Consider the following 27948-nt stretch of genomic DNA (forward strand, 5'->3'; position numbering starts at 1 on the left):
ATAGGGGCTTACTAAGAGCCCTATTGCTGAATGTTTATGGTATTGTTTTCTGGACAATTCATTTTTGCATTTGAATTTTATTTAGAGGTAACACCTAAGGCGCCTAAAAATAGATATGCATGCCACACCTTTCAAACTTTTCTTCTATGACATTATAAAATGGCATTATTTAAAACAGGTGAATATATCAAGATGAAAGTGTCTTTTTTATTGATTGTTTTCCTTGATCCAGCTGACATTGTTGTTCGACCTTTGCTTATCGACTGGAGGTGCAAGTTACCTAATGCGCCCTTTGATATAGTCTCTGAGATAACAAAACCGTGTTCTCCTTCGGTAATTAACTCTCGATAGAAAATATGTTTATGTATATTTTATTGACTGCTTTTTCGGGGTTACTTTAGTTCAATTTTTGACTGCTCTTAGAATGGCAGCATGGATCAACACATCACGCGTGCAAAGGACTGCGGGGAATGAGGTTGACAGCGGACAGCAAGGCTTATAAATAAAGCGCCCACAGCTGTAGGCTAGTGTGTAGTCTCTGCTTTTAATCTACCGGCGAGGAACGCGATACGGACGAGCCCATTCTCGTACCTACATTCGTATATTAGTCAGTGATTTTTTTTTTGCAGCAGAAAAACCGGTCGAGGGAGGTGGACGGGTGCGATACTCTGCTAGTTGCGTAGCAGTCTAGCCACACATTCTTATAGACGTACACAAATACACACACGGGCTACTGCTGCGCTTGCCAGGATCTCAATGAGGGGGGAATGACCGAGAGTGACCTCAAAGGACACGCTATGTTTTAGCAAGTCTTTGCATTTTAAAACTCAGACGGCTTTTCAGTTAAAATGAGGGCAAACACTTTGTTTTGCGTTTTAGCGTAAGTACGGCATTCGCTGCTCGCGCGGCGGACTTACAAGCCTGTCAGCGGGGCTAGTGTTAGCCAGCTAAGCTAAACTAGCTAAAGCCTACACCGGCTGTTTCCCGCAGATGCTAGGCTAGGCTAGCGCTGCCATGGATAAAGCGAAGTCATTGGTGGACAAGAAGGGAGCGTCGGGACCTTTTCATGTCAGCAACGTACAGAGTCCAAGAGGGTTGAACGGCCTCGTCGTGGTAGCCGCTAATGGCAGCTGCTCCACCAGCAATGCATTCGGTTTAAGCACAGGACCAGGCAGCAGCAGCAGCACATTTGAAATGCATCACTTGCAGCGTGGGAAGGAGGACTGCAACGGGTCCCCGGCGAAGAGAAGCCGGTTGCGAAGGAGGACGGAGTCGGTGAAGCGGAACAGACCTCGTAAGTTATTGTAAATGGAATATGTTACAGTCACGCATTTACTGTCACTGCTCTGACGAGATGATAAGTGGGCTGATTGTGTCACTCCGGCTGGCTGCATGGTTTTGCAGAATTGCGCCATCTCGCAGTCAGCACATTCACTCTGACCATCTTTCTGTGCGCTCCCATCACGCCGTCATTGATGATGGGTTTTTATCTATGCTATAACAGCTATTTAATAACTGAGGAGTCATGTTGACATTTTTTCGCTTTGCTGCTCAGTCCTACAGCCTGCCGTCGTCAGGGAGACGTCCTTTTGTATTTATCAACCCTCAGGTTGCATTTGGAGAATTGTGATTGGTCGGTTTCAGGTGGTGAAAAAGCTCCTGATAAGTGGGCCTGGCTTGTCTCAGCCAATCAACGCTCGACTCTTGTCTACAAGAGGAAGGGTGAATGGATAGGAATCCACCCCTATGCTTACCAAGTGTTTAGGAAGATGTGAAGATCATCCTAGTAAAGTTCACAGATCTAGCGCAGAATGCTGAAAGGAGTTGTTTTCTTTTCTCCGTGAAGTGTTCATAAACACCTGGAACAAATAGCTGCGTTTTGATTTCTAATATTTGTAAGCCACTCCTGTATAGTATTCAGAAAGTCTTTTGTGTGCCTTCTAGGGCATATATTTTGCCTAACAATGAAGCTTATAACGGAGAAGAAACCTGGTAAGTGTGAGTTAGTTTCTGCTTTATTATCCTAAGAAAGCTATTAAGAACCACTTATCAGTGAACTCAAGCTTTACCTGTTTTTTGAGGTGTGGCATGTATTATACCTGCTGTTAGAAAACTGCAGGGATAAAACCTGCAGTTAAATACTACCGTTAAATACTTCACATATTTAAGAAATAATTCTTTTAGCTGCAATTTGCTGCATATTGCACTTCTTTGACTAGACCCTTGGGGTTTGTTGTGGTTAAAACTGTTTATCTGGGTTCAACTTAATCTTACTTTCTGGACATATTGGCAGAGATGCTCACTCTCTCCAAAGATACAGAGGTACTTTGGTAATACAAGTCTCTTAGTCAGCCGCACTGCATTCCTTACATCTTTAAGTAATTGTGTTGGCTAGGGATGGTGCTAGAAATCCAAATAGCAGTGTGATTATTTTTAATTTTTTTTTGCTTTTAAAGAAATGTTTTCATTAACCCTTGTTCTTCTAAGAAGTTTAGCTGCTTTCTGTCGTAATAAGGACATGTTGTCACCATCCTTCTCAAACGTTTGATAATCATATACTACATTAGCTCTGCAGGAGGAAATGAGCAAATAGTTTAATTTATAGGCAACTTGTCACACAAATGCTTTGGCTCCATCACTACACCAAAACATTTGCATGCTTTGTTTTATTGTTGGACTGTCAACCAGCAGCAAATCCGTTGTAGTAAAATGTAAACAAAATTGTAAAAGTAATAAATAGAGATTCATTGATCCGGGTTTTTCCTGGGTGACACCTTTTAAAAAATAGAAAGTGGAGGCATTACGAGGTTATCCCATGAAAGCATGTGGCAATAACCTTGATCTGATTTTTATTCATCTCAAAGTACATTAAAACACATGCAGTTGGTTGATCCATTCACAAAACGTAAATGGTGGGGATTTCTAGTTTTTGTCAAATATTCTCTGAGTTACAAAAGCCATTGTACATTTTTATTTAACATAATCATCATGGAAAACTGGCAGATTTATGATATTGTTTTCTTAACGATAAATTTTTGCATCTCTTAAATTAAGTAAGCACAATCAAAGTGCTTCTTTTGGTATCAAGGAAGATATTTACACAGGAATTTGTTTGTCATGCTGTCTGTGACTGAACTTGAATATGTGAATTATGGGTTTAAATTAATATTAAGTTTACCTTGACAAAAACTTAAAATGCTGGTTTAAGTAATGTACATAAACTTTTTTTTTTTTGGTCTTTCCATTTTAAAATAAACGTCTTATGTTAGTCCAGTTGAATTTCTCATTCACAAGTCATAGTGTTTATTTTGTGTTTACACAATTACACAAGCGGCCATTGTAATGACTTGGACTCCACCTCCCTCATACTTTTCCTTGTTTTCATTTCTATTATAAGCCACGCCTGTGCAGTTTTGTGACAGTAACTTGCATTGTTGTAATAGGCATGTAATTGTGCTTATTGTGTTTATTATAATTGATGGACAAAGTAGAGGGAATTTGCAATGTTAGGATATGTAAACAGATAATAGTGCCTACCTGCAAAGACTTTCAGCAGGGTTATCCCTGATTACGAAGTTAAAGTCTCCCCTGTAATCATTAAGAGGTCTGGGCAGAGATAGTCTGTTTTATGGCTGACTTATCCTTGGAAAGAGTCCAGTCATCCCCATAAACCCGGATAAAATGTCTAAGCTTTTCCCCAGAAAGTGCTGACTCCGGAATGTGTTTCCCACTGGGAATGGATTTTTCACTTTTGTTTCCTTCTTTGTGGCTTAGTTGGTTTAACATTGCATAACCCAGTCTGACGTTTCTCTTGTTTGGACCGGAAGCAAATGTTTACACGCGGTTGTCAGATGTGAAGCTTATTGGGATATTTAAGCAAATTGTCTTTATTTAAAAATGTACAACTTGATCAGAGATGTAAAATATGTGAATCTAAAGTGGTATAAAGTCATTGGGAACAAATGCAGCTTCTTCGATCTAAGATACGTGCAGCACTTTAATGTTAAATATCAATTGTTAGTTTTGACAGTTCCACACAATGCTGGAGCATACCTTTTATAAATAAAGCTCTCTTCATCCTTAGTACTTTTAGATTTTACTCCATCATTACCATCACTGATCTTAACAAGAAATTACTTTTCACCATCTTTGGTTTAAAGGTCCATGAGTCCAAACTGTTACTCTTACGAATCCAACATTGTTCAGAGAGAAACCTGGAGCTTCACATCATCCTGATCAGTGTGATAAATATAATATTTTTTTTTTTGCTGGTATTGGGAAAACACGGAACAAGCAAAATGTGTATGAATGCACATATCTTTTTGAATTATTTAACAATGAGCAAATGACAAACGACTGGCAATGGGTTGTCATGACGCCCAGGACCAGGTTTGTGAAAGAGTGAACAAAACTCACCCAAAACAAAGCAAGACTGACGAGTCAGAGTTTTGGAAACATTTTTAGCTCATTATTAATGACTTTCTCAAAGATAATGTTTCAAAGTGATGGATGAAAGCAGTGGAAATAAACCATGCTTTGCCTATCAGGGAAAAGATGGGGTGTGGCTGGACGGGCAAATGTAATTGGTGGGACTCCTGGAAAACAAAACAAAACCGGGAGATCTATGACAGACAGCTGAGCTGTAGATATTTAAAAGAAGAAACAATTGAAACTCCATGAATGGGGCTGGGTTTATTCAGGATGTTGACCTTTAGTGATTTAAAAAAAAAGACTTATTGTCAAGTGTTATGGCACACCCTGCCTCTAGCTCACTATGCAGCTTGTTGAGTTTGTTTGATAACGTAACTGGTGTAAAAAGATATAGATGTTTGCAGGGGAATAAAGGAACACTCCTGCCTGTTAAAGGTAGATTATCGACCTGGTTTCTCAGTAAATTTCAGGAAGGGAGTAGTAAAATTAAGAATACGGAGATTATGAAAATTGGAATAAAAGAAAAGTGTTCAATCTTTGACACACCCGAAAAACAACCAAAACTGCATTGAAACCTACATAAAACTGGTTCGTTTTAAACAAAGCCTTTTCTCATGTTCTCATCAGCACTATTTCAGGTTAGTGCTGATGAAATTTCAGCAGTTTAAGGTACGAAGCAGACCCAATAAAAGCCAAATTATGAGTTAATTTTGTCAGATTACAACAGAAAATATCTCAAATTCTTCATCTGCTTACAAATTGTGATGTTTATTGACAATCTTAGTAATGACTACAGCTGCAATAGAGTAGGCAATTATAGATTTAGTATAGTCATATGTCAGTAAAAGCATGGTTTTATTTTTTTACCTTTTGGTTTCATCCAGTAGATTTTGTACTGATTTGACTGAACCGCCTTCAGAAGATGTTGATTTAAAATAAAAAAAAATACAAGAACCAAAAAACATATTCCCTTAATTTGTTGTTGTGCAGAAAAAAATTACAGTCATATTTCAGTGGTTCTGGATTAAATTAACTAATTTACTCTGATTCAATGACGTGTACCTGCTGTTTTATAGTGTGTCCTTTTCTTTGAACAATGTACTATTTTGTGTCACATTTGTTGAAAAAATGTTTTTAATCTCGGTGTTTATTTTTTCTTATTTATTCAGTTTAAAATACATAAAACTGGAAAAATTAAACAGAACATACTTGGTTGTTAAAGTTGCTTCTTAAATATTTTAAGAGAACGTCTCACTTTATAAATTAATTATTAAAGGTTTACTTATGGAGTCTAACTGTTGTAGCCTTAAAAAAGTGATGGTGCTGTAAGCTTTAAATGGTAGCATTGCTACAAAAATCTGAATATCTCTTGGTCGTGTAAAAAAAAAAATCACACTAATAAGGCATAAATCTACTTGCTAAGAATATGAAACTTTTTCTTATCAGTGTGCCCACTGTATCAACACAATCTCCAGCCTGGCATGTGTGCCTGTCTTATCTCGGCCTTGGGACAGAACAGGACAGGACAATTAAAGTTTAACAAACAAATGCAACACATGCTTTGCTCTCCTGTTGGCATGCGTATGTTTTATTCCACCATCTGGACATGCGGTGCAGAGCAGGTGTGTGTTCGGCCAGAGGCCTTTCACCTACATAGACTCGAATCACCCCCTTCTCTCTGGCCCTTCTCCTTGTCACAGTGAGCTTTGGCTGCACACACACACACATCACACTGTGTGTGTGTGTGCGTGTGTGTGTGTGTGTGTGTGTGGCCATTTTAAATAGAGTTCCTGGAGAGATGGTCCACCAGGGGTGTTTCAGGTCACAGGGGAGAGGAGAAAAATAGGTTCTGATCAAAATGTTTAGCAATTTTGGAAGAAAGTTTGCAAATTTTTTTTGCTGGGTATTTGTGTACTTTAATCCAATAGTACCTGGTAGTAGACATTCAGGACTTTTCAGTTTTTTTTTTTAAGATTATTTTTCTACCAAGGTTCTAATGTTTGCCACAGAGCTCCTCCTTGTGTTTTTCTGCTTGCCTATGGCTGATCCATCAGTCAGGCAATCTTTAACTGTTTTCATTATGTTACCATGTACTTATGTTAGTAGAACGGTTGCTTACTGATTCAAAGTTTTGGACATAATTTGCATCACTGTTGCCTTGCCTTGATTGAACCTTTCCATCTTTTCCTAATCTCTATTCAGTATTCTCCCCCGCTGCGCAACCATGCAGAATACAAGTAAGAGTAAAACTGAAAACAAAACAAAAAAATCTAAATATCTCCTATTGGTTGTCTCTTGCGCTACTGCTGTAAGAAAACGTATCTGGTTTTTGAATTAGGCTTCAGGACACAATTTGCATAAAGAGGTTTGATTCTCACTAAACCGCACACAGTAACTGCATGAAATCATATTATAGCATGATGCTATCATGAAATTCCTGAAGAAATCTGTAAAAAAGATAAAAATAAAAGCATTCTGACAATACAATATCATTAATTGTAATTTATTGGTTTTGCAGTAAATCAAATTTTTTAGAAAGTTTTTGCAATAATGGTAAAGAATCCGATAAATGTCCATCTGTAGTTTGGGACACAATATCTTGCAGTAGCCACTGATTTCTGTTTTCTGTTGAAGCCAAAATACTGAATGAACGGCAACATGACTGGTTTAGATATGAATTCAGTTGTGTTGCCTGCTTTCTATGTGATGAACCAAACTGGAATATACATTAACACTTATTTCCAAAAACGTCACCTCTGAGACCTGGTTTCAGAAAGCTCCCATTTCAGACGTGTAAACGGGACATGTAAACTGTAACTTTCTGAAAACCTCAGTTTACCTTATTTTCAATAACCATAACATCCCTAATGTAGTTTTTATTTGCCTGTAAACCAGGAAAATGAAAATAACTTTCCACAGTAGAATTGGTAATTTGGCTTAAAATGTAGATTGATCGTATTTAGTCATTGATTTGAGGAAGTATTTTTTTTTACTCCTCCACAGAGATGTTGTCATCCTCCTTGCTGTTGGTTTTGTTGAAGCAATTCAGTGTCACAATGCATTCTAAGACATTTCCCATACAACCACAGGGAACCTGACAAAGCTCCAGACCAAAGAACTGCCTGTTAAAATTCAATTTAGATTCCTTTTAAAGTTACTTCATGTAGTAGATTATATGCTCTCCAATCATGTTAGAATAATAATCATAGTTTCGCAATGTCTTCTGTCTGTTGGAGAGATTTTCGAATCAAAATGAAACCGAGAACTTTTCGAAAACAATTTTTATGCTTTCTTTTTTGGTGATCAGAACATGTGTCTACTCTGCAAGCAAATTAAAGCAAACCAAAGCATGGAATAAAATATTTTTTTTGCAGCAATCCCCGGTCTAAATTAGCCTGAGAGTGAACTTTGCCCCTGTAATCCAGACGGTCAGTCTGTCCCCTTGTTGTGAAATCGTCATATCTCCTGATCATCCAGTCAGAAACTCAGCTGCACGGATTAAATCACATGCAGACTTTAAGCACTTCATGCATGCAGCACACTGCTAGTTTAGTAATCCGTGTTGCAAATCTGGTTTATTTTCCTTAAAACCAAGTTATGGATCATCTGTGCAGCAAAAGTTCCAAAAGATTGTTTTTATCTTCCCAGTATGTCTTATTTTCTTTGTTTTATAATGAAATACAAGTATTCAAGATTATACAGATTATCGTTTGACTTTAAATCAAGCAGTTTGCATATGGACATAACGTAGGACCACTAACCTCGGCTTTCGAAAGATGTTTGGTGACTTGCATCAGTTTTACCTTGACCTACTCTAAATGCAACTCTATGTGCAGCTTTACTCACCCTGTCACTGCAGATGAATAAAATCAGACGTCATTCCTGCTAAACATCTACACTGACATAAAAGTGTGCTGGTAGCAAATTCATTTTATAATATAAAGTTTTCCAAGAACCCACAAAAGAACGCTTAAGAACAGTTTTACTTGTTGTTGTGTTTTACTGTGCAACGTTTCAGAGCGAGGACGTTTGTTTACAGGTGGAGCTCTGTGGTTTTCATTGTCCTGTCAGCTCAGTGTGTTGGCTCGCCATCATGCACAAAATAAATGGCTTCATCACATTCCTGTGTCGAATACCGCTGCTTACCACGATATATACTAACGTGGTAGAACGACATCTTAAAGAGTTATGATGTTGTTTAGAAAGCAGGTTCTAAATGAAACTGTATTAGTTCTATCAAGTGTCAGGTTCTGCTTTGTCCCCGCCCTTTTTTGCTTACCTCCGTACAGCTCAGCTACAATAAAATGTTAATATTTTAAGGCCCAATTTATATATGTAAAGGGAGATCCTTTATTGTTTGACCTGCAGTAACCTTCATTGTGTCACCCTGACTGTTGTAGCACCATCATTTCCAAACTTGTGTCAACTAGAACTTTGGTATTTGTTCAGCTGCCTGAGCAAACAGAAGTGGGTCAGAGCTGGGGACTGCTAAAAATAGAGGATACACAACCAGAAACACATGGTTATTAGGACATCTGTAATTTATTATTAGTTTTATTTCTTTGTAATTCTTTTTTTTTAATAATCCAACTGTTTTCTTTTTCTTTCGCTTGTAAGCGTTGTGATCTTGATGTTTAAAAATACTTGTAAAATGTCTGTAAAATTCTTCACAAAACAATTCCTAGTATTTTTGTTCAACTGATTCCTTCTTAGTTTTTATGCCTGAAGTGCCAAAAAGCAACATTATTTAAAATTTAAAAGCATTTAAAGGAAAAGAAAACACTTCTAGTGCTGCTAAAAGCACAATGTTAGTGATTACCAATGTAATGAGATCATTAATGACAGAAATGTGTTATTTCCGACTTGAAGTTAAATTAAAGTACAGATAAAACACTTGCTGATATTAGTGGCCGGTGGCGTTCTTATACTTATTGCACAGAGTGACATCACTGTTTGGAAAAATGTAGGCTGCAGCCAGCTGACCAGCAGTGTGCAGCAGCAGGCAGGCGAGGGACTGCACTGCATTAATTTGAGCTCCATAACGACCGAGCACTTTCTCGGTCAGTTTTATCAGACTATAATTGGGGCAGTGATGAGATGCAGTCAATTCGTTCTTTGTAAAAATGGTTTTGCGTATATACGTGGTTCCGAACAGAGAAGTGACGGTTGAAAATGTTTTTAGCTCCGCGGCGCTCTGGACTCGTCCTTCAGCATCCGATCCGACGAGACCTTACTTTAGTTGTGAGAGTCAAGCCGGTGGGTGGGGAGGGGGGAGCAGAGAAGTACAGGAAGACTGATGGTGTGCATAAAATCGCCTGAGCGGTTGAGGGGAAGCTGAGTGGAAGAGAAAATAGAAACGCTGAAGACTGTATGAGAGATGGTGGGGGAAGGGAGGGTTACCCGTTTCCATGGGAACATTGGCTCTCGGTGAGCTGTGGCGATGTGCTTTATTTAATTAATTAATTTATTTACCAGCCTTTCATTCTGAAAGATTATGTCTTCTTCCAGGCAGATTCAATCTTGAACTAAACTCACCACAAAGAGAAAATGGTGCTATCTCTGTTAGCGGCGTGTGCAGCGCTACCATGCAGCCGCAGTCTGAGACGGGACTGAGATGGGATTTACTCACCGTCATTTTTTTCTTTTCTCCCATTATGACATGAACAGTAATTATGGTCAACAATTATGCTTTTCAGAGCAATGATCTGTGATCCAAAGTTTTGCAGAGATGTAAAGATCACAATTTATTTTATTTTTTTTCTGTCACCAGTTTTGACCCATTTTAGTTGCTTTTTAATAAAGAAGAGCCTGAAATCCCAGCACTCTCTCTCTATGAATCACAGAATATCTGTACAGTAAAATGCTCCACATTTATGTACAAATTTGAGATGACTTGAAAGTGGAGTAAGCAGTGGTCAGTTAAGCATTTGACTAAAAAAAACTAAACTTCAACCAGCATATTTTAAACTACATATGATGACATATAAATATACTGACGAGACACATTATGTAAGGTCTGTATTTAGTTTCTACTTTATATGGAAAACTTGAAGAAAAAACTCAAAATGTCCTGTCATTTTTTTTTCATATTTCATTTTGTTCTGACTTATAATTTCAATTCAAATTTCAATTCCTGAGAATAAGTGAATTGTTTTTTTTTATCCCAAAGCTGATTCTGCCACTTTAACTTTCAGTCATTAAATAAATGTTGAAGTCCATGTCTTCAACATTCTGAGAGAAATTGGTCTGTGTGTGGTGAGCGTTGATAAAGGGAAGTAGTAGTTTGTTTCAAGTATCGACTGGAGGCTGTTATAAAATCTCACGGAGAAATATGAGATTGTCGAATGTTGTGGGAACCATTACATTTCTCATGTTTTCACTGGTTTTGATCCAACCACAATAACAAAATGAATCTTTTCATGGCAACAGTCTTCACAGTAAAACCTTTTATTTATTTATTTATGCACTTATTTTAATTGTGCAGGTTTGTCGTTCAGGTCTGTAGCGTCTCATCTAAAAGTAAAGAAGCTAATTCCATGTTTTCCTCTGCAGCTTTCCCCTGGTTTGGAATGGACATCGGTGGCACCTTGGTTAAGCTGGTGTACTTTGAGCCAGTTGACATTACTGCAGAAGAAGAACAAGAAGAAGTTGAAAACCTCAAATCTATCCGCCGCTACCTCACCTCAAACGTGGCCTATGGTGCATAAGCTTACACACACACACACACAGTATAATAAATGATCTCATGATACAAAAGTCAGGTCCAGGACACTGCCCACGGCCTTGATTTACTTTCTGTCAAAGAAAATGTTTTAATTCACAAGCCAGCTCAGAATTGTTGTTTAGGAAAACACTTTTGTTTTTTCTTTCTCCCTCAGGTAAAACAGGTGTCCGCGACGTCCACCTGGAACTGAGGAACCTGACCATGTGTGGCCGGACAGGAAACCTGCACTTTATCCGCTTCCCGACCCAGGCCATGCCCCGGTTCATCCAGATGGGACAAGACAAGAACTTCTCCAGCCTGCACACCACGCTGTGCGCCACGGGAGGCGGCGCCTACAAGTTTGAGAATGACTTCAGAACAGTGAGTCGGACGAACGATGCTTTCAGAGCTCATTATTTGCCACCTCACTGTTGGACTTTTCCAATATGGTCACGTTGGCCTCAGCTACATGTTGTATGTATCAAATTTACGTCTGTACATTCTACTTTTACCAATTTGCTTTGCATCGGTCCACACAGGAGATGTAGGTCATACATTAACGAGCTCATATCGCCTTTTTCAGAAATTATGTGGATGTGGTGTTTGTGTTTCTCTGAACCTAAAAAACTGACCCAGATAGATATTTTAAATTTCCCTTTTTTTATTCTACAGCAAATATTTAAGTGTTTACTTTATCCTGACCTGCTAAATGTCTCTTTGGATTCTGGAAAAGTATGGAATTTGATTTAAAGGGGCCGTATCATTAAAAAATCTACTTTTATGATCTTTAGATCATGTTACAAGGTTTCTTCCTTATCAACAACATAGCTTTGATTGTTTCATTCATTTCTGAGAAATACTTTAAACTCCCATGGCAACCACACAGCTTTTCAAAATACCATTTTCCAAGTTTCCACTTCACAAAGCAACCCTTTTCCATGACTCCCTGCCTCGGCTCCTTCAGACTAGCCAGCAGCGATTGGCAAACACCAGCTGGAACTGTGCATCTGCTGAGCTCATCGTACGAGCTGCTTCTCTGTGAAACGTTGGTTCAAACATTGTTAAAGGGTTAACAAGAGGAACGATGTTGTGATGACTTTCAGAAAGAGCAAGAGCTTCTTAAAGAGACAGAGGCTTAATATCAAGGCGTCAGATTACAAGGTCAAATTTCTTTGAAGTCATATTTGATATATGAAACATTTTATAACAATTTAGGGAAATATTGTTTCTTGAATGACGCTACATGCATGGAAAATACATAGTACTTCCCCTTTAAATTGAATAAAAATATGTGGGGAAAAAAGTGATTATTCTGTACTTGCGTCCTCTTGTTTGTTTGTGCATCCATCAGACTGCAGTTTTGGTGAAATCTGTCCAGAAACCCTGCCTGTAGCAGTGTTTAAAGCAGCTTGTTGCAGTCATCCTAACCCACCTCAATCTGTGACCCAGATGGCTGACCTGGAGCTGCTGAAGCTGGATGAGCTGGACTGCCTCATCCGTGGCCTGCTGTTCATCGATCGGGTCGGTTTCAACGGACACCCGGAGTGCTACTACTTCCAGAACCCTTCAGACCCCGAGAGCTGCGTGAAAAAGCCCTGCAACCTGGACAACCACTTCCCAATGCTGCTGGTCAACATCGGCTCCGGGGTCTCCATACTGGCGGTCTACTCAGAGAACAACTACAAACGGGTAACCGGGACGAGGTGAGGAGGACCTGCAGCAAATACTGAAAAACACCCAGATGTGAAAATGTGAAAAAGTCGCAGATGGCTAGGCACACATCAGAGTATCAAAGTGTTTTTAAAACCAGACGTAATCAAAGATGTGCAGCCCTTAAGTGAATCAAAATCAGTTTGCAAATGTTGATGTCAAATTGAAAATGACATTTGGGTGATATTGGATCATTTTAGTAATATTAATAGACAAATAATATAACAATTAGTGAAGAAAAGGTATTGAAAAGCAGTTTAATTAGTGACATTGAAGGCCAACAATGTCAACAGAGAAATGTATCCCTCTACCAGAGGACAAAGTTCTCTCTGCCCAGGACATTTTGTACTTCACAAAAACTCAAGAACAGAACTTGAGTGCAAACTCTTCATAGGCCTCTCCTCCCAAAGTACTCCACCTTCATATTTCTCTGACAACACACAAGAAAAACAGTTGGTCAAAAACAAGCTGCAGTGATTCCTGAAGCAGTGAACAGAATGTTGTCATTTAGTTCTTGCATCGCCTGAGAGAGAAAACTTCTCTTTGTTCTTGCACAGTATGTTCAACTCTCATCTCTCAAAGGAAGTTTCCAAGAATGCCTCGCATGTTGAACCGGTTTCTCTACTATTTTGTTTCATTTTAACTGGAACCTTTAATCAGCTTAGGTAACATAGCATGGTTTGGTATTATAGCAATAAAAGCACTAGTCAAGATATTAACTGTTAATTAGTCATTTATTGCACTAAACCAAAGGGTTTGGTTGTCACCTTGCAATTTTTTCCCACTTAATAAGTGAAGTAGATGTGATTTAGAACGATCCTGAAAAGATCAGTGAGGCAGTGACGTGTTCCACCAGGGCATGTTGCTGTTATGTCAGAAATAACTTCCATGTTGATCCTTCCTCTTCATTAGCTGTCACATTTTTGTTCAGCTGATAAGCTAATTCGGAAAACTACCGGCAACAGATATGCGTTTGATCATGCTGTCTTTCTGTGTGGGGTTGTCACATTGACAACAGGAACATCCCAGTAATTCAGGATGTAATTAACATTTATGATGTAGATTGATTACAAATGGAGTAACACATATTTCACGTGTGCATTTCTTCTACAAGACCAATTACAAAAAAGGCGGTTTAGTACAGAAATATGACCTTACCGCCATTTATGTACAGATAGCTTACATGTGCAAAACTCAGTTGGTAGTTTTCCAACAGACAGTCGTTGACACCATTTAGCAAGGATGGTGGGCCATAAAAAAGTGCATTGCTAAAGAAGCTGCGTGTTCAGAGTGCAGAGTTGAGTGAAAAGAGCATTTATGGTGCAAGAGGGACAAACGCAACAAGGATAACGGCAGCCTGGAGGAGATTGGGAAGCAAAGGTCATTGGAAAGTTTGACAGGGTGTCCGCTCAAGTCTCAAATTCATTTATGTAAAGTGAAGGCCTTAAAATATTTCACATCTATTTCGAAAAAGTAAGTTGGCCTTTAATGCTTTAATCACAGGTCTTCAATTTTGCAGGTTTATTTAATCTCAACTATGTAGTCCGTGTATTTTTATTTTTTTTTCTCACAGGATTTTTCTGTCGGGCAAAAGTTTAAGTTGCATCTTCACTGCGTTTTGTAACACACTGCTAACATACCACTGATAGCTAGCCGTGTTGTGCCAATCATGGTTAAGTGGACATTCTTCACAAGTTGGTTGGACGACGTTTGTGCATTTCTGTGGAGATATAGGTCTTTAATTCCATTCTTAAAGGTCTTAAATTTGAGTTAACAAAACCTGCACAAACTTCTGGTTCCAGGAAGATTCAAAGTGTTAAAGCCACCATATAGTGGCCAATACAGGGCATGAGCTATGCATTTTATGTTCCTCTTTTTAAGCTGGCCATTTTTACATTTCATTAGGTAACAGAAGTCCCAGAGTCTGGAGGAAGAGCAGAGAAGCACAGACTCTGAGCAGATTGAGGTCCAGTGGGACGGTTTCCCCGACGCTGATTATTTGAGGAGCTGGGTCATCTAGTGGTGTTGGTCCACTGGGTTTTATCAAGTTCAAAGACAGCACAGTGGTTTTTGAGGAAATTTACAGAGCAATTTGTAAATTTAATAAGTGAATTAGTGCATCTCCATATGTTTTATGGAGATGCTGATTTCATTTTTCACTGCCAAAAAGCACCAACACCTGCTTTAATGAGCATTGTCATGAGAGGTTCTGGTGCCAACAATGCAAATGACTAAAAAGTCTTTATCAAATCAACCTAATTTGTAAAAATGCAGATATATTTCTACAGATGTCGCCATGGTGACTTCCTTGTGTTTTGCACAATCAGAACAAGGACAATTTCGAGAACGCATCTCGTGTTGTTCTGTGTTAACCTACTTTCACTCCTTAAAATGCCTTCCTGAGGGCAATGACATTCTGATGCAAGGCTGCATTCTAGTTCAGGGTTTGGTTGTAGTTCTGACTTAGTCACGTTTTAAAGCTTCTCTAACTGTAGGTAGATCAGGCATTTGTTTCAAAACTCGGGAATTAGTTTTTGGTTTAATTTTATCGATGCTAATAGGCGATCGGAGACAGATCTGAGAAAATATTGCAGAGCAGGAAATCAAAAGGAGACGTTGCTCATCTGTAACAAAAATAATTTTCCAGTGCTTTCCTTCCTTTCCATTTCTAGTGGATTAATTGCTCAGTCCCATCCTCTTTCACTTTTTCAGCTGGCATCTTCTATATATGCATAAATGTCATTCTAATTTCATATTTACAAGCTGCTGTTCCGCTTACGTCATCAAAGGCTTTGATTGATTGATTCTTCCCTCCCTTATCTGCGTTTTTTTTTTTCTGTTGTCATCTTCCTGGAACCCTCTTCCTGTCTCACACTTTCAGTCTGGGAGGTGGAACGTTCCTCGGCCTCTGCTGCCTCCTGACGGGCTGCGAGACGTTCGAGGAGGCGCTAGAAATGGCCAGCAAGGGCGACTCCACAAACGTGGACAAGCTGGTGAAAGACATCTACGGCGGGGACTACGAGCGCTTCGGCCTGCAGGGCTCGGCCGTCGCCTCCAGGTGAGCACGACGTCGTCGTCGTCTCAGGTGGTTTCAGATAGAGGATGCTGAGCTTTTCTGGCATAAATTCACATCATTTGAATTTATTATATATCCATCCATCCATTTTCTGTACACAATAATTAAAACCGGACAGCAGCAAAGCAAATCTGGCAACCATTCCGTAAACACACCAGTTTACTCTGCGTCTTGTGTGTCAATGGTAAACTTGCAATTCGGTACAAAGGTTAGTCTGTATAGGAAGATGGGGGCAGGAAAATGAGAAGATTTTATCACTACAATCAGACTATAATCAGTGTTGTTATGATGTTCCCCTCTGTCATCTATTGTAACAAAACACTCGGTGATGAGCTGCACCTGTTGAATTATGCAACCCAAGGTTATTTTCTGAGCTGGTTTGGTTCTTCCTATTGAGATTTTGTGATTTGATTTGATTGATTTATTTCAACAGACTCATGGTTCACGTAGACATGAAAAAAAAAGAATAAAAATACACAACAACACACACACACACACAAAATTTATAAAAGACTTGCATACCAATGTTTCCACAAAGCCGACTGGTATGATGGCGCACTGACTGACGGATGTGAAAACATCACAATAAGACTGTAGCGGCACAAACGACACAAAATCCTGTAAATTAAATTTCTCACGAGTGCCTGGAATGTTGTGACATGTGACTTTCAAGACATCCCATTTTATTTAGTTTGACCTGCAGCCAAGAGGAAGATAACCGGTTGGTGCTCAGTGTGGCTTGATGCTTGTCTCTCTGCTTGTTTTACAGTTTTGGTCACATGATGTGCAAAGAGAAGCGAGACAGCATCAGGAAGGAAGACCTGGCCAGAGCCACACTTATCACCATCACCAATAACATAGGATCTATAGCACGCATGTGTGCTGTCAACGAGGTATTTACATGCACACAGATGCCAAGTCTCATGTTAATTGCAGAGGATTATTTTGCAACGGCCACATTTGGCATCCAGGTGGTACCAGAACACCTGATTCTGAACAGTTAAATAAACTCTCCCAGGTTCAGGTCCACTTTACCCATTTAACAAACACTCACTGACAACCTAAAACTGGAAACTGACCCCACAAAAAAAAAAAAAAAGAAAAAAAGCATCTTAATATATACAACCTGAAATGAATATATTAGTCTCTTCTCTTGCTTGTTGTTGTTTTGTTCATCCTAATGAGAAGTTGTGTTTACAAAACAGACAAAACCCGGCGCACTTTGAACTCGCCTCATGGCAAATGAACAGTAGTTTACATGCAGTACCTTGCGGATCACTAGGGGGCGCCTAAGGACCACGAGTGGTCCTGAGCCCAGAGTTTGTTTCCAACAGGCAGTCGGGGCAACCGCCTGACAGAAATAAACAAATAAATAAATAAAACAACGTAGCAGGGTGTTTTCAGGGTAACAATTTAACAAAACAAACCATGTTCCTTGCGCATGCAGCTTCAGCTATTTTAACACACAAAACAAAACAATATCTACTTCAATTTTTGTTTTTAATTTTATTTTTAGCAAGGCTATAATTAATTCCCCGGAATCTTTTAATCACAGGAAATTGCAAGAATGTGATATTTTTTACTTGTCTAGCCACAAAAATCAAAGATTGGTGCTCATATGAACATAATGAAGTCAGTGGGCCGCGCTGGTTCCGTGTCTCTTGTATCTCAGGGGAAAGTTGGGTGACAAGTGGACGGTGGGTTTAAGAGTCTGGTGCGCAGCAGGGACCAATCAGGAGTGTTTCTGTGTGCTGTGAGCTTCTTTACAGTGTTGCCTTGTGGCTTGGCGATCAAGCAGCATTGTACAGGGCTATCACTGCATGCAGATCTGCAGCAAGGACAGATAAAAGCAGCTAGGGTTAATTGGGGCCTGCTCATAGCAATGCATTGCATGGCAGGCACCTATTGTTCTACACTCAATAGAATGTCTCTTTAAGTATTATTTATTATTCTTCCGTCAACCAGAATGCGGCTCGTACCGCTGCGAGCCCACCCACAAAAGTGGTATCAAAACGTGTGGCTCGATCCCGGGAGGTGTGCTATTATTTTTGGTGGGATTTGGAGTTACCATGGCGACGTAAAAAGCAAAAAACGACCCCAAAATCACTAACGAGCTCACCAGGTGCAACTCTTGTCGTCAAGGGGACGAGGCAACCACTAAATCCTGAAAATACCCTATTTTTGAGGATTTTCTGTGTCGTCATAACTTCATGTAGAAACGCCATTCAAACTTCATTTTGTAGATACGTCCGTGATCTCTTTTAAAGTGAAGACAGCACGTCAATATGAATTATGGTTTGTCCACAACTTCTTTCTAAGCGACCTAAAGTTTTTGATTTTTGGAAAAATCAGAGTGTGAATGCCGCTCCGCTAGAGTGAGTCAGAGCGACATTTTGACCCCAAATCATTTTTTAACTCGCCCTCACGCTCACAAATATTGCATGATTGGTGTGAAACTCGGTCATGACATTGATACGCGTGCCTGCTCCGGTCAAATGTTTTCAAAAATTATCTAGCGCTTACGGTTTTTTCTCCAGGTGCTTCAGAGCAAAGTCATGCGCCAGGGTAGCAGACAAATCTCACTGATTTACTCCCATGTATTTCTAAACAATTTCTGACCTTGGCACACACTTTTTTTTATCTCATCGCTGTTAATACTGTGAGTGAGGTAGAGATATGAATGGCGGGACTATGTGAGACGACAAATAGCCCTCTTATATGCTTCAAGCGGTTTTGAATATGTATTACGGTTCCCGAGCGGAAAGAGTTGTTTGCAATGCTTTTTTAGTCAAACTGGCTGGCTCAAACAGAGAATTGTCTCCCCCTGGATGTCTCACTCACAGCTGGCAGAGGATTATTCACCATAGCAACGGAACCCAGAGCAGGAGAGCTGCTTAGGACTACAAATCGCATCACTGTAGTTCTAACTAGTTCAGTTAAAACAGAGGAGGACTGAGCTGGCCTTTAGAAAAACTTGCTGCTATGGGCTGTATATAACTCATTTAACCCAGTCACTGTTACACATGGGATGAGTCTAGCCCTTTGAAATGAAGCTTACTGAAAATTTCAAAATAAAAGCCCTTGAAAATTTTTACATCAGGTCATTGCTTTTTTGAGGGTTATATGACTGATTTAATCCAATGACTGTTACACATGGGATGACTTTGACCCTTTCAAATGAAGCTTAACAAAAATTTCAAAATAAAAGCCTTGGCAATTTTTACATCATGTAATTGCTCTTTTTGGCTTTATGTGACTGGTTTATCCAAAGCACTCTTACACATTGGATTAGTGTGGGCATTTAATATGAAGCTTACTGCAAATTTCAAAATAAAAGCCTCAATATGCCCCTCTGGACAGTGCACCACCGGAGGCGGTGCAATGATATCATTCTGCATTATCTGTTTATCCGAGGTTAGGGAACTGCCTTGCGCAGCAAGGCAGTTCATTAGCATTAGCCTTCATTAGCATTAGCCTTTTAGCTTAAATAAGCTATTTTTTATTTTTCAGACTTATTAGCCATGTTTAGTATACTTAATGGAGTAAGTAAATGACAGTAAACATTCTAATGATACCCCACATGCTACTGAAAGTATTCATGCTTACATTAGCATATTTGCTCATTTTAGCTAATACACTTACTTTATCATACTGAATGTTGCATGTCCAGCTTACTTAATATTCTTGTGATTCTCCACATGCTATTGATTACATTGCAGCTTTCTTTAGCATTGATGCTAATTCTTAGCATCAGAACGCTGGGTCCAAACCGACGGGCACACTTTGGCAGGCCCCAGTTAAATTTCTTCAGGAATTTTCTAGTTTCTCATTATTGTTTTTACAATGGTTCTTTGGAGTAAATTTAGATTTCAATAAAAGTAAACATTAAAATTTGGCCCTTCATTCTCGGGACTGTATGACCCGTTAAATATAGTTCATATTTTAACAATCTTGCCTGAATATTTTTTTCCCCTTTGTCTTTAGAGAAAATGTTTTTTTTTTGTTTGTTTTTCTCCGCTTTTGTAATCCATATGAATCAATTGGACTCCTCTTGCAATATTGTCAGTTCATTGGCACCACCTGGTGGCCGATGTGGGTTACTGCAAATGTTTCTGAACATTTGCAACAAAAAGCATTTATTTATATAATTTAATTGTAGGATATATAAATCTTCACTTAAAAATGTAACAGCATTAACTTGTTCTTGCTATTTTTGACACGTTTAGCAAGGCGGTATTTATTTATTTATTTTTAAAATTTCATATCCGTATTTGTTTCAGAAAATTGAGCGGGTTGTGTTTGTTGGGAACTTCCTTCGGATCAACACCCTGTCCACAAAGCTGCTAGCTTACGCCATGGACTTCTGGTCAAAAGGGCAGCTACGAGCCCTCTTTCTGGAGCATGAGGTGAGCAACAATAATCAGAATTTTTAGATTTTCTAAAAATCCAAAAATTTTCTAAAAAAACAGTGTTAAGCTGTAAAATTGCTTAATACAGCTGAACTACACTGAATTAAATATTGTGTGTTAAATGTATGGTTTAAAAAAAAAACCTTAATGCTGTCTTGAAAAAAAGAAGGAGAAAACAAAACTGAATTTGTTTGTAAATTCATACAAAGGATCAGGAGTGTCTTTTGTAATAAATCTGACAACACTTTAGCGGAAGCCTCTCATTCATTGAAGTCAATTAAGACGACCTAAGGCTCCTGGTTCAAAGCTAAGAAGCTTGCCTTCATCTGCGTTAACTTGGCAGTCTTCTACTGGCTAAAATGGGATTTAACCAAATTGTTCTACCGTTCACACCTCCATAAGCACTAATGCCTACGGCAACATCTAAAGAGGGAGACATGGTGATGAATGATGAATCCCACGTACGTTTTGAAAGTCTGAAAGTCTGAAATTAGCTCAGGAAAACAAAATAACTGAGGCTGTTTGTCTGATATTGAGTCAAAACTGCAGCTAAGACAAGAGGTCAAAGGTCAGAGGACTGGGATCAGTTGAGGATTTATGCCAAAATTTCAAAGTTGGCACTATTGGGCCAATAAATGTATACCTACCTTAGCAATAGTTTGGACTCGCAGCGTATTTTCATGTTGATGTCAGGAAATAAATTTGCTCTTGTTTATTTGACATCCTTTTAATGCTAAAATGATTTACAGATTTAGATTTAAAGTTATCTTTAAGTTTCAGGTATCAGAAAAGAATCTCCCAAAAAAATAAGATGTTGCAAAAGATGTCGATTTTGAAAAACTATATGATATGCAAGCAAATATTTATTAATGACTAGTCTATAGTAATTATAACCTCTAAGTCAAATGTATATTGACTAACAATTTATGTAATATATACATTTGTGACTTAAAATGTTCATCTTTGTGTTTTTTGAACCGGTGCTTCTTGGTAAATGTTGCATAGTGTCACAGAAAAACTTCAAAAAGCCTAGAATTATCCAGCGTAGGGCTGAAACCATTAACCGTGATGTATTGATTATCAAAATACTCATCAACTAATTGAGGAATCGATTAATCATTAACTGGTGCATACAGACTTCAATGGGGAAATGGCTGAAAGAACATATTCATAGCAGGAAGTAAACCAAAGTTTTACAAAAAACATAAACATTCCCCGTTTCAGATAAAGAAAAAACAAACTTTCTATAAATATGTTCCATCAAAAAGTCCTCAAGCGGCATAGTTTAGTCTCAACCAGTTCAAATTCTGTAAAAAAAAAAAAAAAAAAAAGTTTCTTTGCAAATTTTGAAAACACACTAATATTGTATAAAAAAGGCGTAAAAGAACAAATGTTCAGAAAGCCATTTTTTAAATCATTAATCGATTAATAGTCCGAACTATCAATAGATCATTCGATAGCTAAAATAATCGTTAGCCGCAGCGCTGGTCCAGTTTGCGCTAACTCGCCGTTTTCGTCTACATTTCCATTCGACAAATCTGCAGCTTCGCGTTTGGTTGTGCTCCAGCCGCCGTTTACCTTCAGCTTGTCCCTCGTTTTGCTCCAGGGTTACTTCGGAGCGGTCGGAGCGCTGATGGAGCTGCTGAAGACGTCGGAGGACCTGTGAAGGAAGTGCGCCGGCCTCTCCCGTTGGCGCCGCGACGTCCTTCGACTCTAAATGCTGTGACGTCATTGTTGGCAGATGACACTACTGAAAGGTCCTCATCACAGACCTCTAAAGGAACACTAAGAGAGACTCAAGACGCCGAGAAAAAGCCATTTTAATAATTTAACTCTTGTAAATAATGATAGCCTCTAACAATTGTTCCCAGAGCTCCTTCTATCATAGAGTTTTAATGATGTGATCTTTTAATTTATGGGTTCCTGTTGGTCCCTGTGATCAGGAACCACAGAGACAGAGTATTTTAGTAAGCTGGGCTTTTACTGGGACGGGGCGGGTTGTGTTTGTGTGTCTAGCTACTGTAGCATTACATCCTGGGGGACAGAAGTACATCGGGTGACTATTTTTGCAGCTTCTGTTCAGAAGAGGATGTCTGCACACAAAAGAAGTCACTCTTCACCGAGCAACCCTTTTTTTGTTTTTTTTGTTTTCCTTTTTCTTTTCAACCACACATGGCTCAAGGAAGTAGGTTTGCTCACCTGTTTTGTTGCTCAAAGAGTCGCCCACCATGCTACTGTCTTCGAAGGAGTGCACTGAAGCCAAATCCTGTTGAGATTCATCTGCAACCTTCTCGTCTAACGGAAAGCAGATAAGCTGCTTTTTTTGGGGTGTTTTTTTTTTTTTTTCCTCTGTTGTTGTTTTGCCCTGCTGCACATGGCCTTTGCTTTCTTTGTTCGTCCTTTCTCCGTCTGCCTACTCGCAAGCAAAACTGCAACTGTCGTATTGCCAAGCACGCATTAACCAGCCTCACGAGTTCAGTCCTCGGTGACGGGACCAAAGATTTGTTTTCTTATAAATGATTTCTTTTTTTTCCCCCCTCATTTTCCTCAACCTCTGTCTTTTCTCCATCTGTTTTTTTTGGGGGTTTTTTTTATTCTTAAAAGAAATCTTCCTGCTGACTTGGATGTACTCGTTAGGAGTCCATCACTTGCAACAGAATGGAAACAGTAAGGATCAAAATGTTTTCTACACTGCAAAAAAACACAAAGTCTTTGGAAGTATTTTTGGTCTAGTTTCTGGTACACTTGAAATAAGATGAAACTAACTTACGGCTAACTTTTCAGCACAATGTAGGAGCTTGTTTTAAGTCAGCAATTTCTTAAAATTGATGGAGAAAGTACCAACTACAAGTGAAATAATCCGCCAGCGGAACAGGATATTTGAGCTTATGTGTGTAAAACGTAAAAGTTACTTGCAGGTTTTTCCAAATGTACCAAGATATTTGCACTAGAAATTAGATAAAAAAAATACTTAAGATTTAGTGTGACCTACGTCCCATTGGCAGAGGAGGGGAAAAAAATGGTGCAAGTTCATCTCAATTGATGGGTTTTAATTAATTTGTTGAAATTTTATCCTTCCCCACCCCCTGACCAGTTTCAGGTATTCAAATATAACATGAGATATTCAGTATTGATCTTTAACACTTGAATATTACAGTTTTCATAGAACTAATGTAAAAAAAAAAAATCTACTTATGGTATTTTAATATAGACAAAAGCAAAAGGTTGTAATAAAACAGTTAACTTTAGTGCCAGGGTTGAAATGCTGATTGCACATATTGTCATTTTTTAGCAAGTCAAACAAACAGGTATCGTCCAGCTGCTGGCCTTTAGTTTCCACCCAATGACAGCTTTTGTTTTTGCCATTTCTGTGTTTGTAACCAGGCATATCATGCAAAATTTTATTTCATTTTTTGTTGGCACGTAAAACCTTTAGCGTATGTTGGTACTTGTAGCCCAGGCAACCTTCAAACTTTCCTCTGGAATGAAGTCAAAACCCAAAATCTTACCAAGTTCTTTTGGTCCAGATTCTAGTGCAAATATCCTAATACACATGAAATAAGACGAAACTAAATTACAAGTAACTGTTCAATAAAATACAGGAGCTTGTTTTAAGTCAGTAATTGATTAAGAAGTACTAGTTATGAATCTACCAGTGGAAGTAGTACTTTTTAAAAAATTTATATAAAGGAATTATTGACTTTTATCAAGCTCTTATATTATGCTGAAATGTTACTTGTAAGTTAGTTTTGTTTTATTGCAAGTGGACTAAGATATTTGCACTAGAATATATATATATACCTGCTGGAATATATAAAATATTCCAGCAGGACTCGGAGCTGCATTCGCCTGCAGACTGAATCAGCTCCTACGAGGATATTAGTTTACAGAAGCTGGTCTCATATTTTATAAGTCGCCAGATCTTTTGGGAAACAGAAAGATCACAAATGTATTTTGTCCTGCAACGCCCCGGAGATGCTGCCGGCAACCTTCACATTCTGACCTTTTAAAGCCTCCTGTCTCTTAAAACGGCAGCACTGTAAATCACTGTACTTTCCAGATTTTTCTTTAGTCAAAACAGTTTACATAAAATTGATTTATGATTCATAAAATTCATCACTACTGCTACCTGATCCACATCATCTATTAATGAGCTCCTCGTTAGCTGACCAAGTACTCCAGAGGTCCTGTTGACCAGAAATGAGTGACTGCCGTTATCTAACACAGACTAGGACTACACTTTGACCCCCCCTCCCTTCCCTCCCATGCTACATAACATGTTTGCTGCTTTGCTGTCCTTATTTTTCTTTTCCCATGTGCGCTGTTGCTTTCAGCTGTTTTTTTTTCTTTTTGGTTTATTTGTTTGTTTTCAACTCAAACGCCTGCAGCGTACAATACGAGAAAGGGAAACGGGCGTCGACGGCGACCCGTTGCATTCAAGACTCTAAGCGCCTTCACTTATGCAAGCGTTCACGGAGAGGCTGCTGTGAAACACTTTCGGTGTTTAATTCGTACTTTAAAGAGGTGATGTTTTTGGAATCACCCGACGCTGAACCATCAATCCTGCTGTGATGACGCTGCAAACCAACATCGCTCTGTTCCCCCTTTGTTTGCCTTGTTCCAACTTGGATAATGATGATGACCTCAGTGCATCAGGTGCCAGTTTTCTTTACGATCAACCCAGGGGTTGGTCACCATGTGTACCACCTGTTTTTGTTTTTTTCCCTAAACTGGAAAAAAACCCATAATATGTGTTGCCTTTCCTAAACGTCTGCCTGGTTTCACTTTGTTCGTGCCCTTTAGCTTCTTTTCTTTTAAAGTTCAAAAAAGTGTTTTTGTTTTGCCTTCATTCTTTTTGTGTCTTTTTTTTTTCTTCTTCTTCTTTTTTGGGGCGGGTGTTATTGATTAAAGAGTGGAGTTGGTCACATTTAGAGGGATGCTAGTTATTTTCCCCCTTCGCCATTTCATACCTTTGTACTTTTCGGCATTTCATAGCTAACGGTTTTGAGTGCGATATAAAGCCGTTTTTTTTTTTTTTTTTTTTTTATTATTTTATTTTTTCTTGGACATTTCACACCAACCGCGCTTCAGATCGTACCTGGCAACGAAATCTGTGGCGCGCACACTTTTGACGACCACTGATTTAGAGTGACTTGCATCGTTCAACGTAACCCGACCAGATCGCAGCCCGTTTGCTTTCAGAGCGTGAGGCCGGAATAGCAGAACCAAATAGGCGTGGCTTAAAAGTTTCAGCAGTCACCTCAGCTTAACTGAGTCGTAATCTGTCCAAATTTATTCAAGTTTGTGAATAATAATTAATGAATATTATGTGGGAAGTTGCTCAATTATTTTTGATTTGATCAAGGTTAATAATCTTTTACATTTTAGAAAATAACCAGTTTTTTTTGTTTGTTTCTTTTTACTATTTGGCTGTTCCTTAATGTATCTAACCTCAATAAAAAGTGATCAACAAAGGTTTGCTCATGTTGGCATTAGATGTTTTGTTTACGAAGTCGGGATAAAGGTACGAGGAAAACCAAGAATTACCAACCGAAGTTGTCTTGGTAGAAATTCGGTTAGGTGCAATGTGCTCTAAACTTAAAAAAAAATCTAAAATAATTATATAACCATACATAATAGACAGGAGTAAAATGTACTTGAGAACATTATACAAGGCACGAGCTTTCATTCTTCTTAACAATTCTTTTTTGTATTTGTTGTTTGATTTTTCTTTTTTTTTTTAAAAAAAGGAGAAGAAATCTTACCCCTGTCCTTTTTATTTTTTCTTTATTTTTTATTTTTTTGGTTGGCATCATAGAACCAAGTGTGGCTGCTGTGAAACCCTATCTGGTTATTGTACAGAGACGTTAATCAAACACCTTCCCATGTGCTGTGAAGTTTCCTGGAAAGTGTCTCATTTGAATCTCTGTTGTCCCTGAACGCATCGTCCCGAACGGTTAATTATGCGCTACCTTTACTGCTCCTCATCCGCCTTTGCCTTGATGTCACATTGCAACATGTAGTTATTTTGAGGAGATGTGCTCTCTATATGATAAAGATGTTATTTTTACTTCCAGCCTCCTTAATGATTGTACAAAAGTTGTGATTTTGATATCGGTCTAAATCAGTCCCGAGTCTGTGTAAAAGATGTTGAGAATCCCTGACAGTTTTGGGGGGGGATGTAAGTGTAGTAATGCATCTTGAATAATGTCTGTGGTGTAATTTTAAAGGTTTCTTATTGTGGAGCTTGGGGTCCATTTCCAGCCGGGACCACTTCTTGGTAAAAAATAAATAAATAAAATAAGGAAGCGTCAGCCTGAGCTGCAAACCATCAGCAAAGGAGAAATCTAAACTAAAAAGCTATGCAGTAACTAACTCGTCTGTTAGATCTCTTCTTTAGCAAACAGAGTTGTCTTGCTTGTAAATACTAATTCTTTTGTTTGTTTGTTTTTTTGTTTTAAATATGCAAAGCAGTTGGTGTTTCCTCTCTGTGAAATCCTGCGTGAACCTCGATGGTTTCTGTCCTGCTGATTCTTTCGCTCGTTGGATGTTGTGGAACCAGTTATGCAAAGACGAGTTCTCGCACAAAGTTCAACAGGTTCAAGTTACTTCTGGAACATTAAAGTCACGACAAAGAAAAAAAAAAAAAAACAACCGCAGATCTTTGTAGATCAAATCGATTTAAAGTGGTGAAGGGAAGAAATCTTAGACAGTTTTTTTTTTTTTTGTATTTACTCGTTTTGCCCGTCTCCCGTTTCCTCCGGCGTTTTCCTAACGTGGTCAAACATCCTGTTGCTTCAGCATATCCAGCCTTTAAACTGTCCTTTCTGAGTGCTCCACTGGCAGGACGGACCTGATCACCTTTCTGTATCTGATTGTACAGAGATTTGTACATAATAATATAAAAAAAAATAATGATAATAATCTGACTCATTACAACACCAGCAATCTGTCTGTCGATAAAGCGGTTTTAAGTGTTCAGAGCCTGGCTTTCCCAAGGGCAACTCGGCACTTTTGTTTCGAAATCCAAAACGCAGACGGAACAGGCATCGAACGAACGACAACAAAAAGTTTCGAAAAGCTGTGAATAAATCCAGCAGCTGATAAAAACACCTACATAATACTTATGTGGGTGTTCGTCTCTCATTGGTGTGTTTTCTGTGCACTTAACGGTTGTTTACATTCGTGTTCTGAGGATTTTAAACTCCACTGACGGACCGCGAGCCGTAACGTCTAATCGGACTTTTCCTTTGAGCTGTCGGGGTGTTTTCCTCTGTTGGGATGCCTCTTGCTTTCTGTCTGCTGGATTTCGGTGCCAGTTGTTCACCTCGGCCCTCCGGAGGCCTGGGGAAAGTTTGGGAGACCCAGTGCTGGTTGTTGGGAGTCGGTTCCGCTGCTGCTTTTACCTTTTGTTTTAAGAATGATAATAAACAAAAAGATTTGATCGGGAGGGGATAAACGACGGTTTAAAAAGAAGAGGCTCCTTGCCTTTGTGCAATGTGTATGTACTGATGTGAAGAGATTTTTTTTTCTTCTTTTTTCTAACAAAGAATTAAACTAAAACTGGATTTGAACAAAAAAAGTGTTCGAGATGTTTGTTTGTCATTGCACTTTTTGTA

The 27948-nt window shown here is 38.8% G+C and overlaps 1 protein-coding gene across 2 annotated transcripts; it reads left to right on the plus strand.

The window, feature by feature from the left end:
* Nucleotides 1–355: 355 nt before the first annotated feature.
* On the plus strand, nucleotides 356–27903 carry pank1a (pantothenate kinase 1a). Of its 2 annotated transcripts, none has more exons than XM_044136455.1 (8): nucleotides 356–1294; nucleotides 10984–11130; nucleotides 11310–11515; nucleotides 12584–12837; nucleotides 15726–15902; nucleotides 16690–16813; nucleotides 20201–20326; nucleotides 21936–27903. In XM_044136455.1, the coding sequence occupies exons 1-8, from the start codon at nucleotides 1015–1017 to the stop codon at nucleotides 21993–21995; spliced, it is 1374 nt and encodes a 457-aa protein (XP_043992390.1). In that variant the 5' UTR covers nucleotides 356–1014; the 3' UTR covers nucleotides 21996–27903. The 2 variants fall into 2 exon arrangements, with proteins under 2 accessions (XP_043992390.1, XP_043992391.1); XM_044136456.1 differs by lacking the exon at nucleotides 356–1294 and adding an exon at nucleotides 1741–1992.
* Nucleotides 27904–27948: the final 45 nt, after the last annotated feature.

This window comes from Gambusia affinis, linkage group LG13 (genome assembly GCF_019740435.1).
Source record: "Gambusia affinis linkage group LG13, SWU_Gaff_1.0, whole genome shotgun sequence".
In the NCBI taxonomy this organism is placed as follows: domain Eukaryota; kingdom Metazoa; phylum Chordata; class Actinopteri; order Cyprinodontiformes; family Poeciliidae; genus Gambusia; species Gambusia affinis.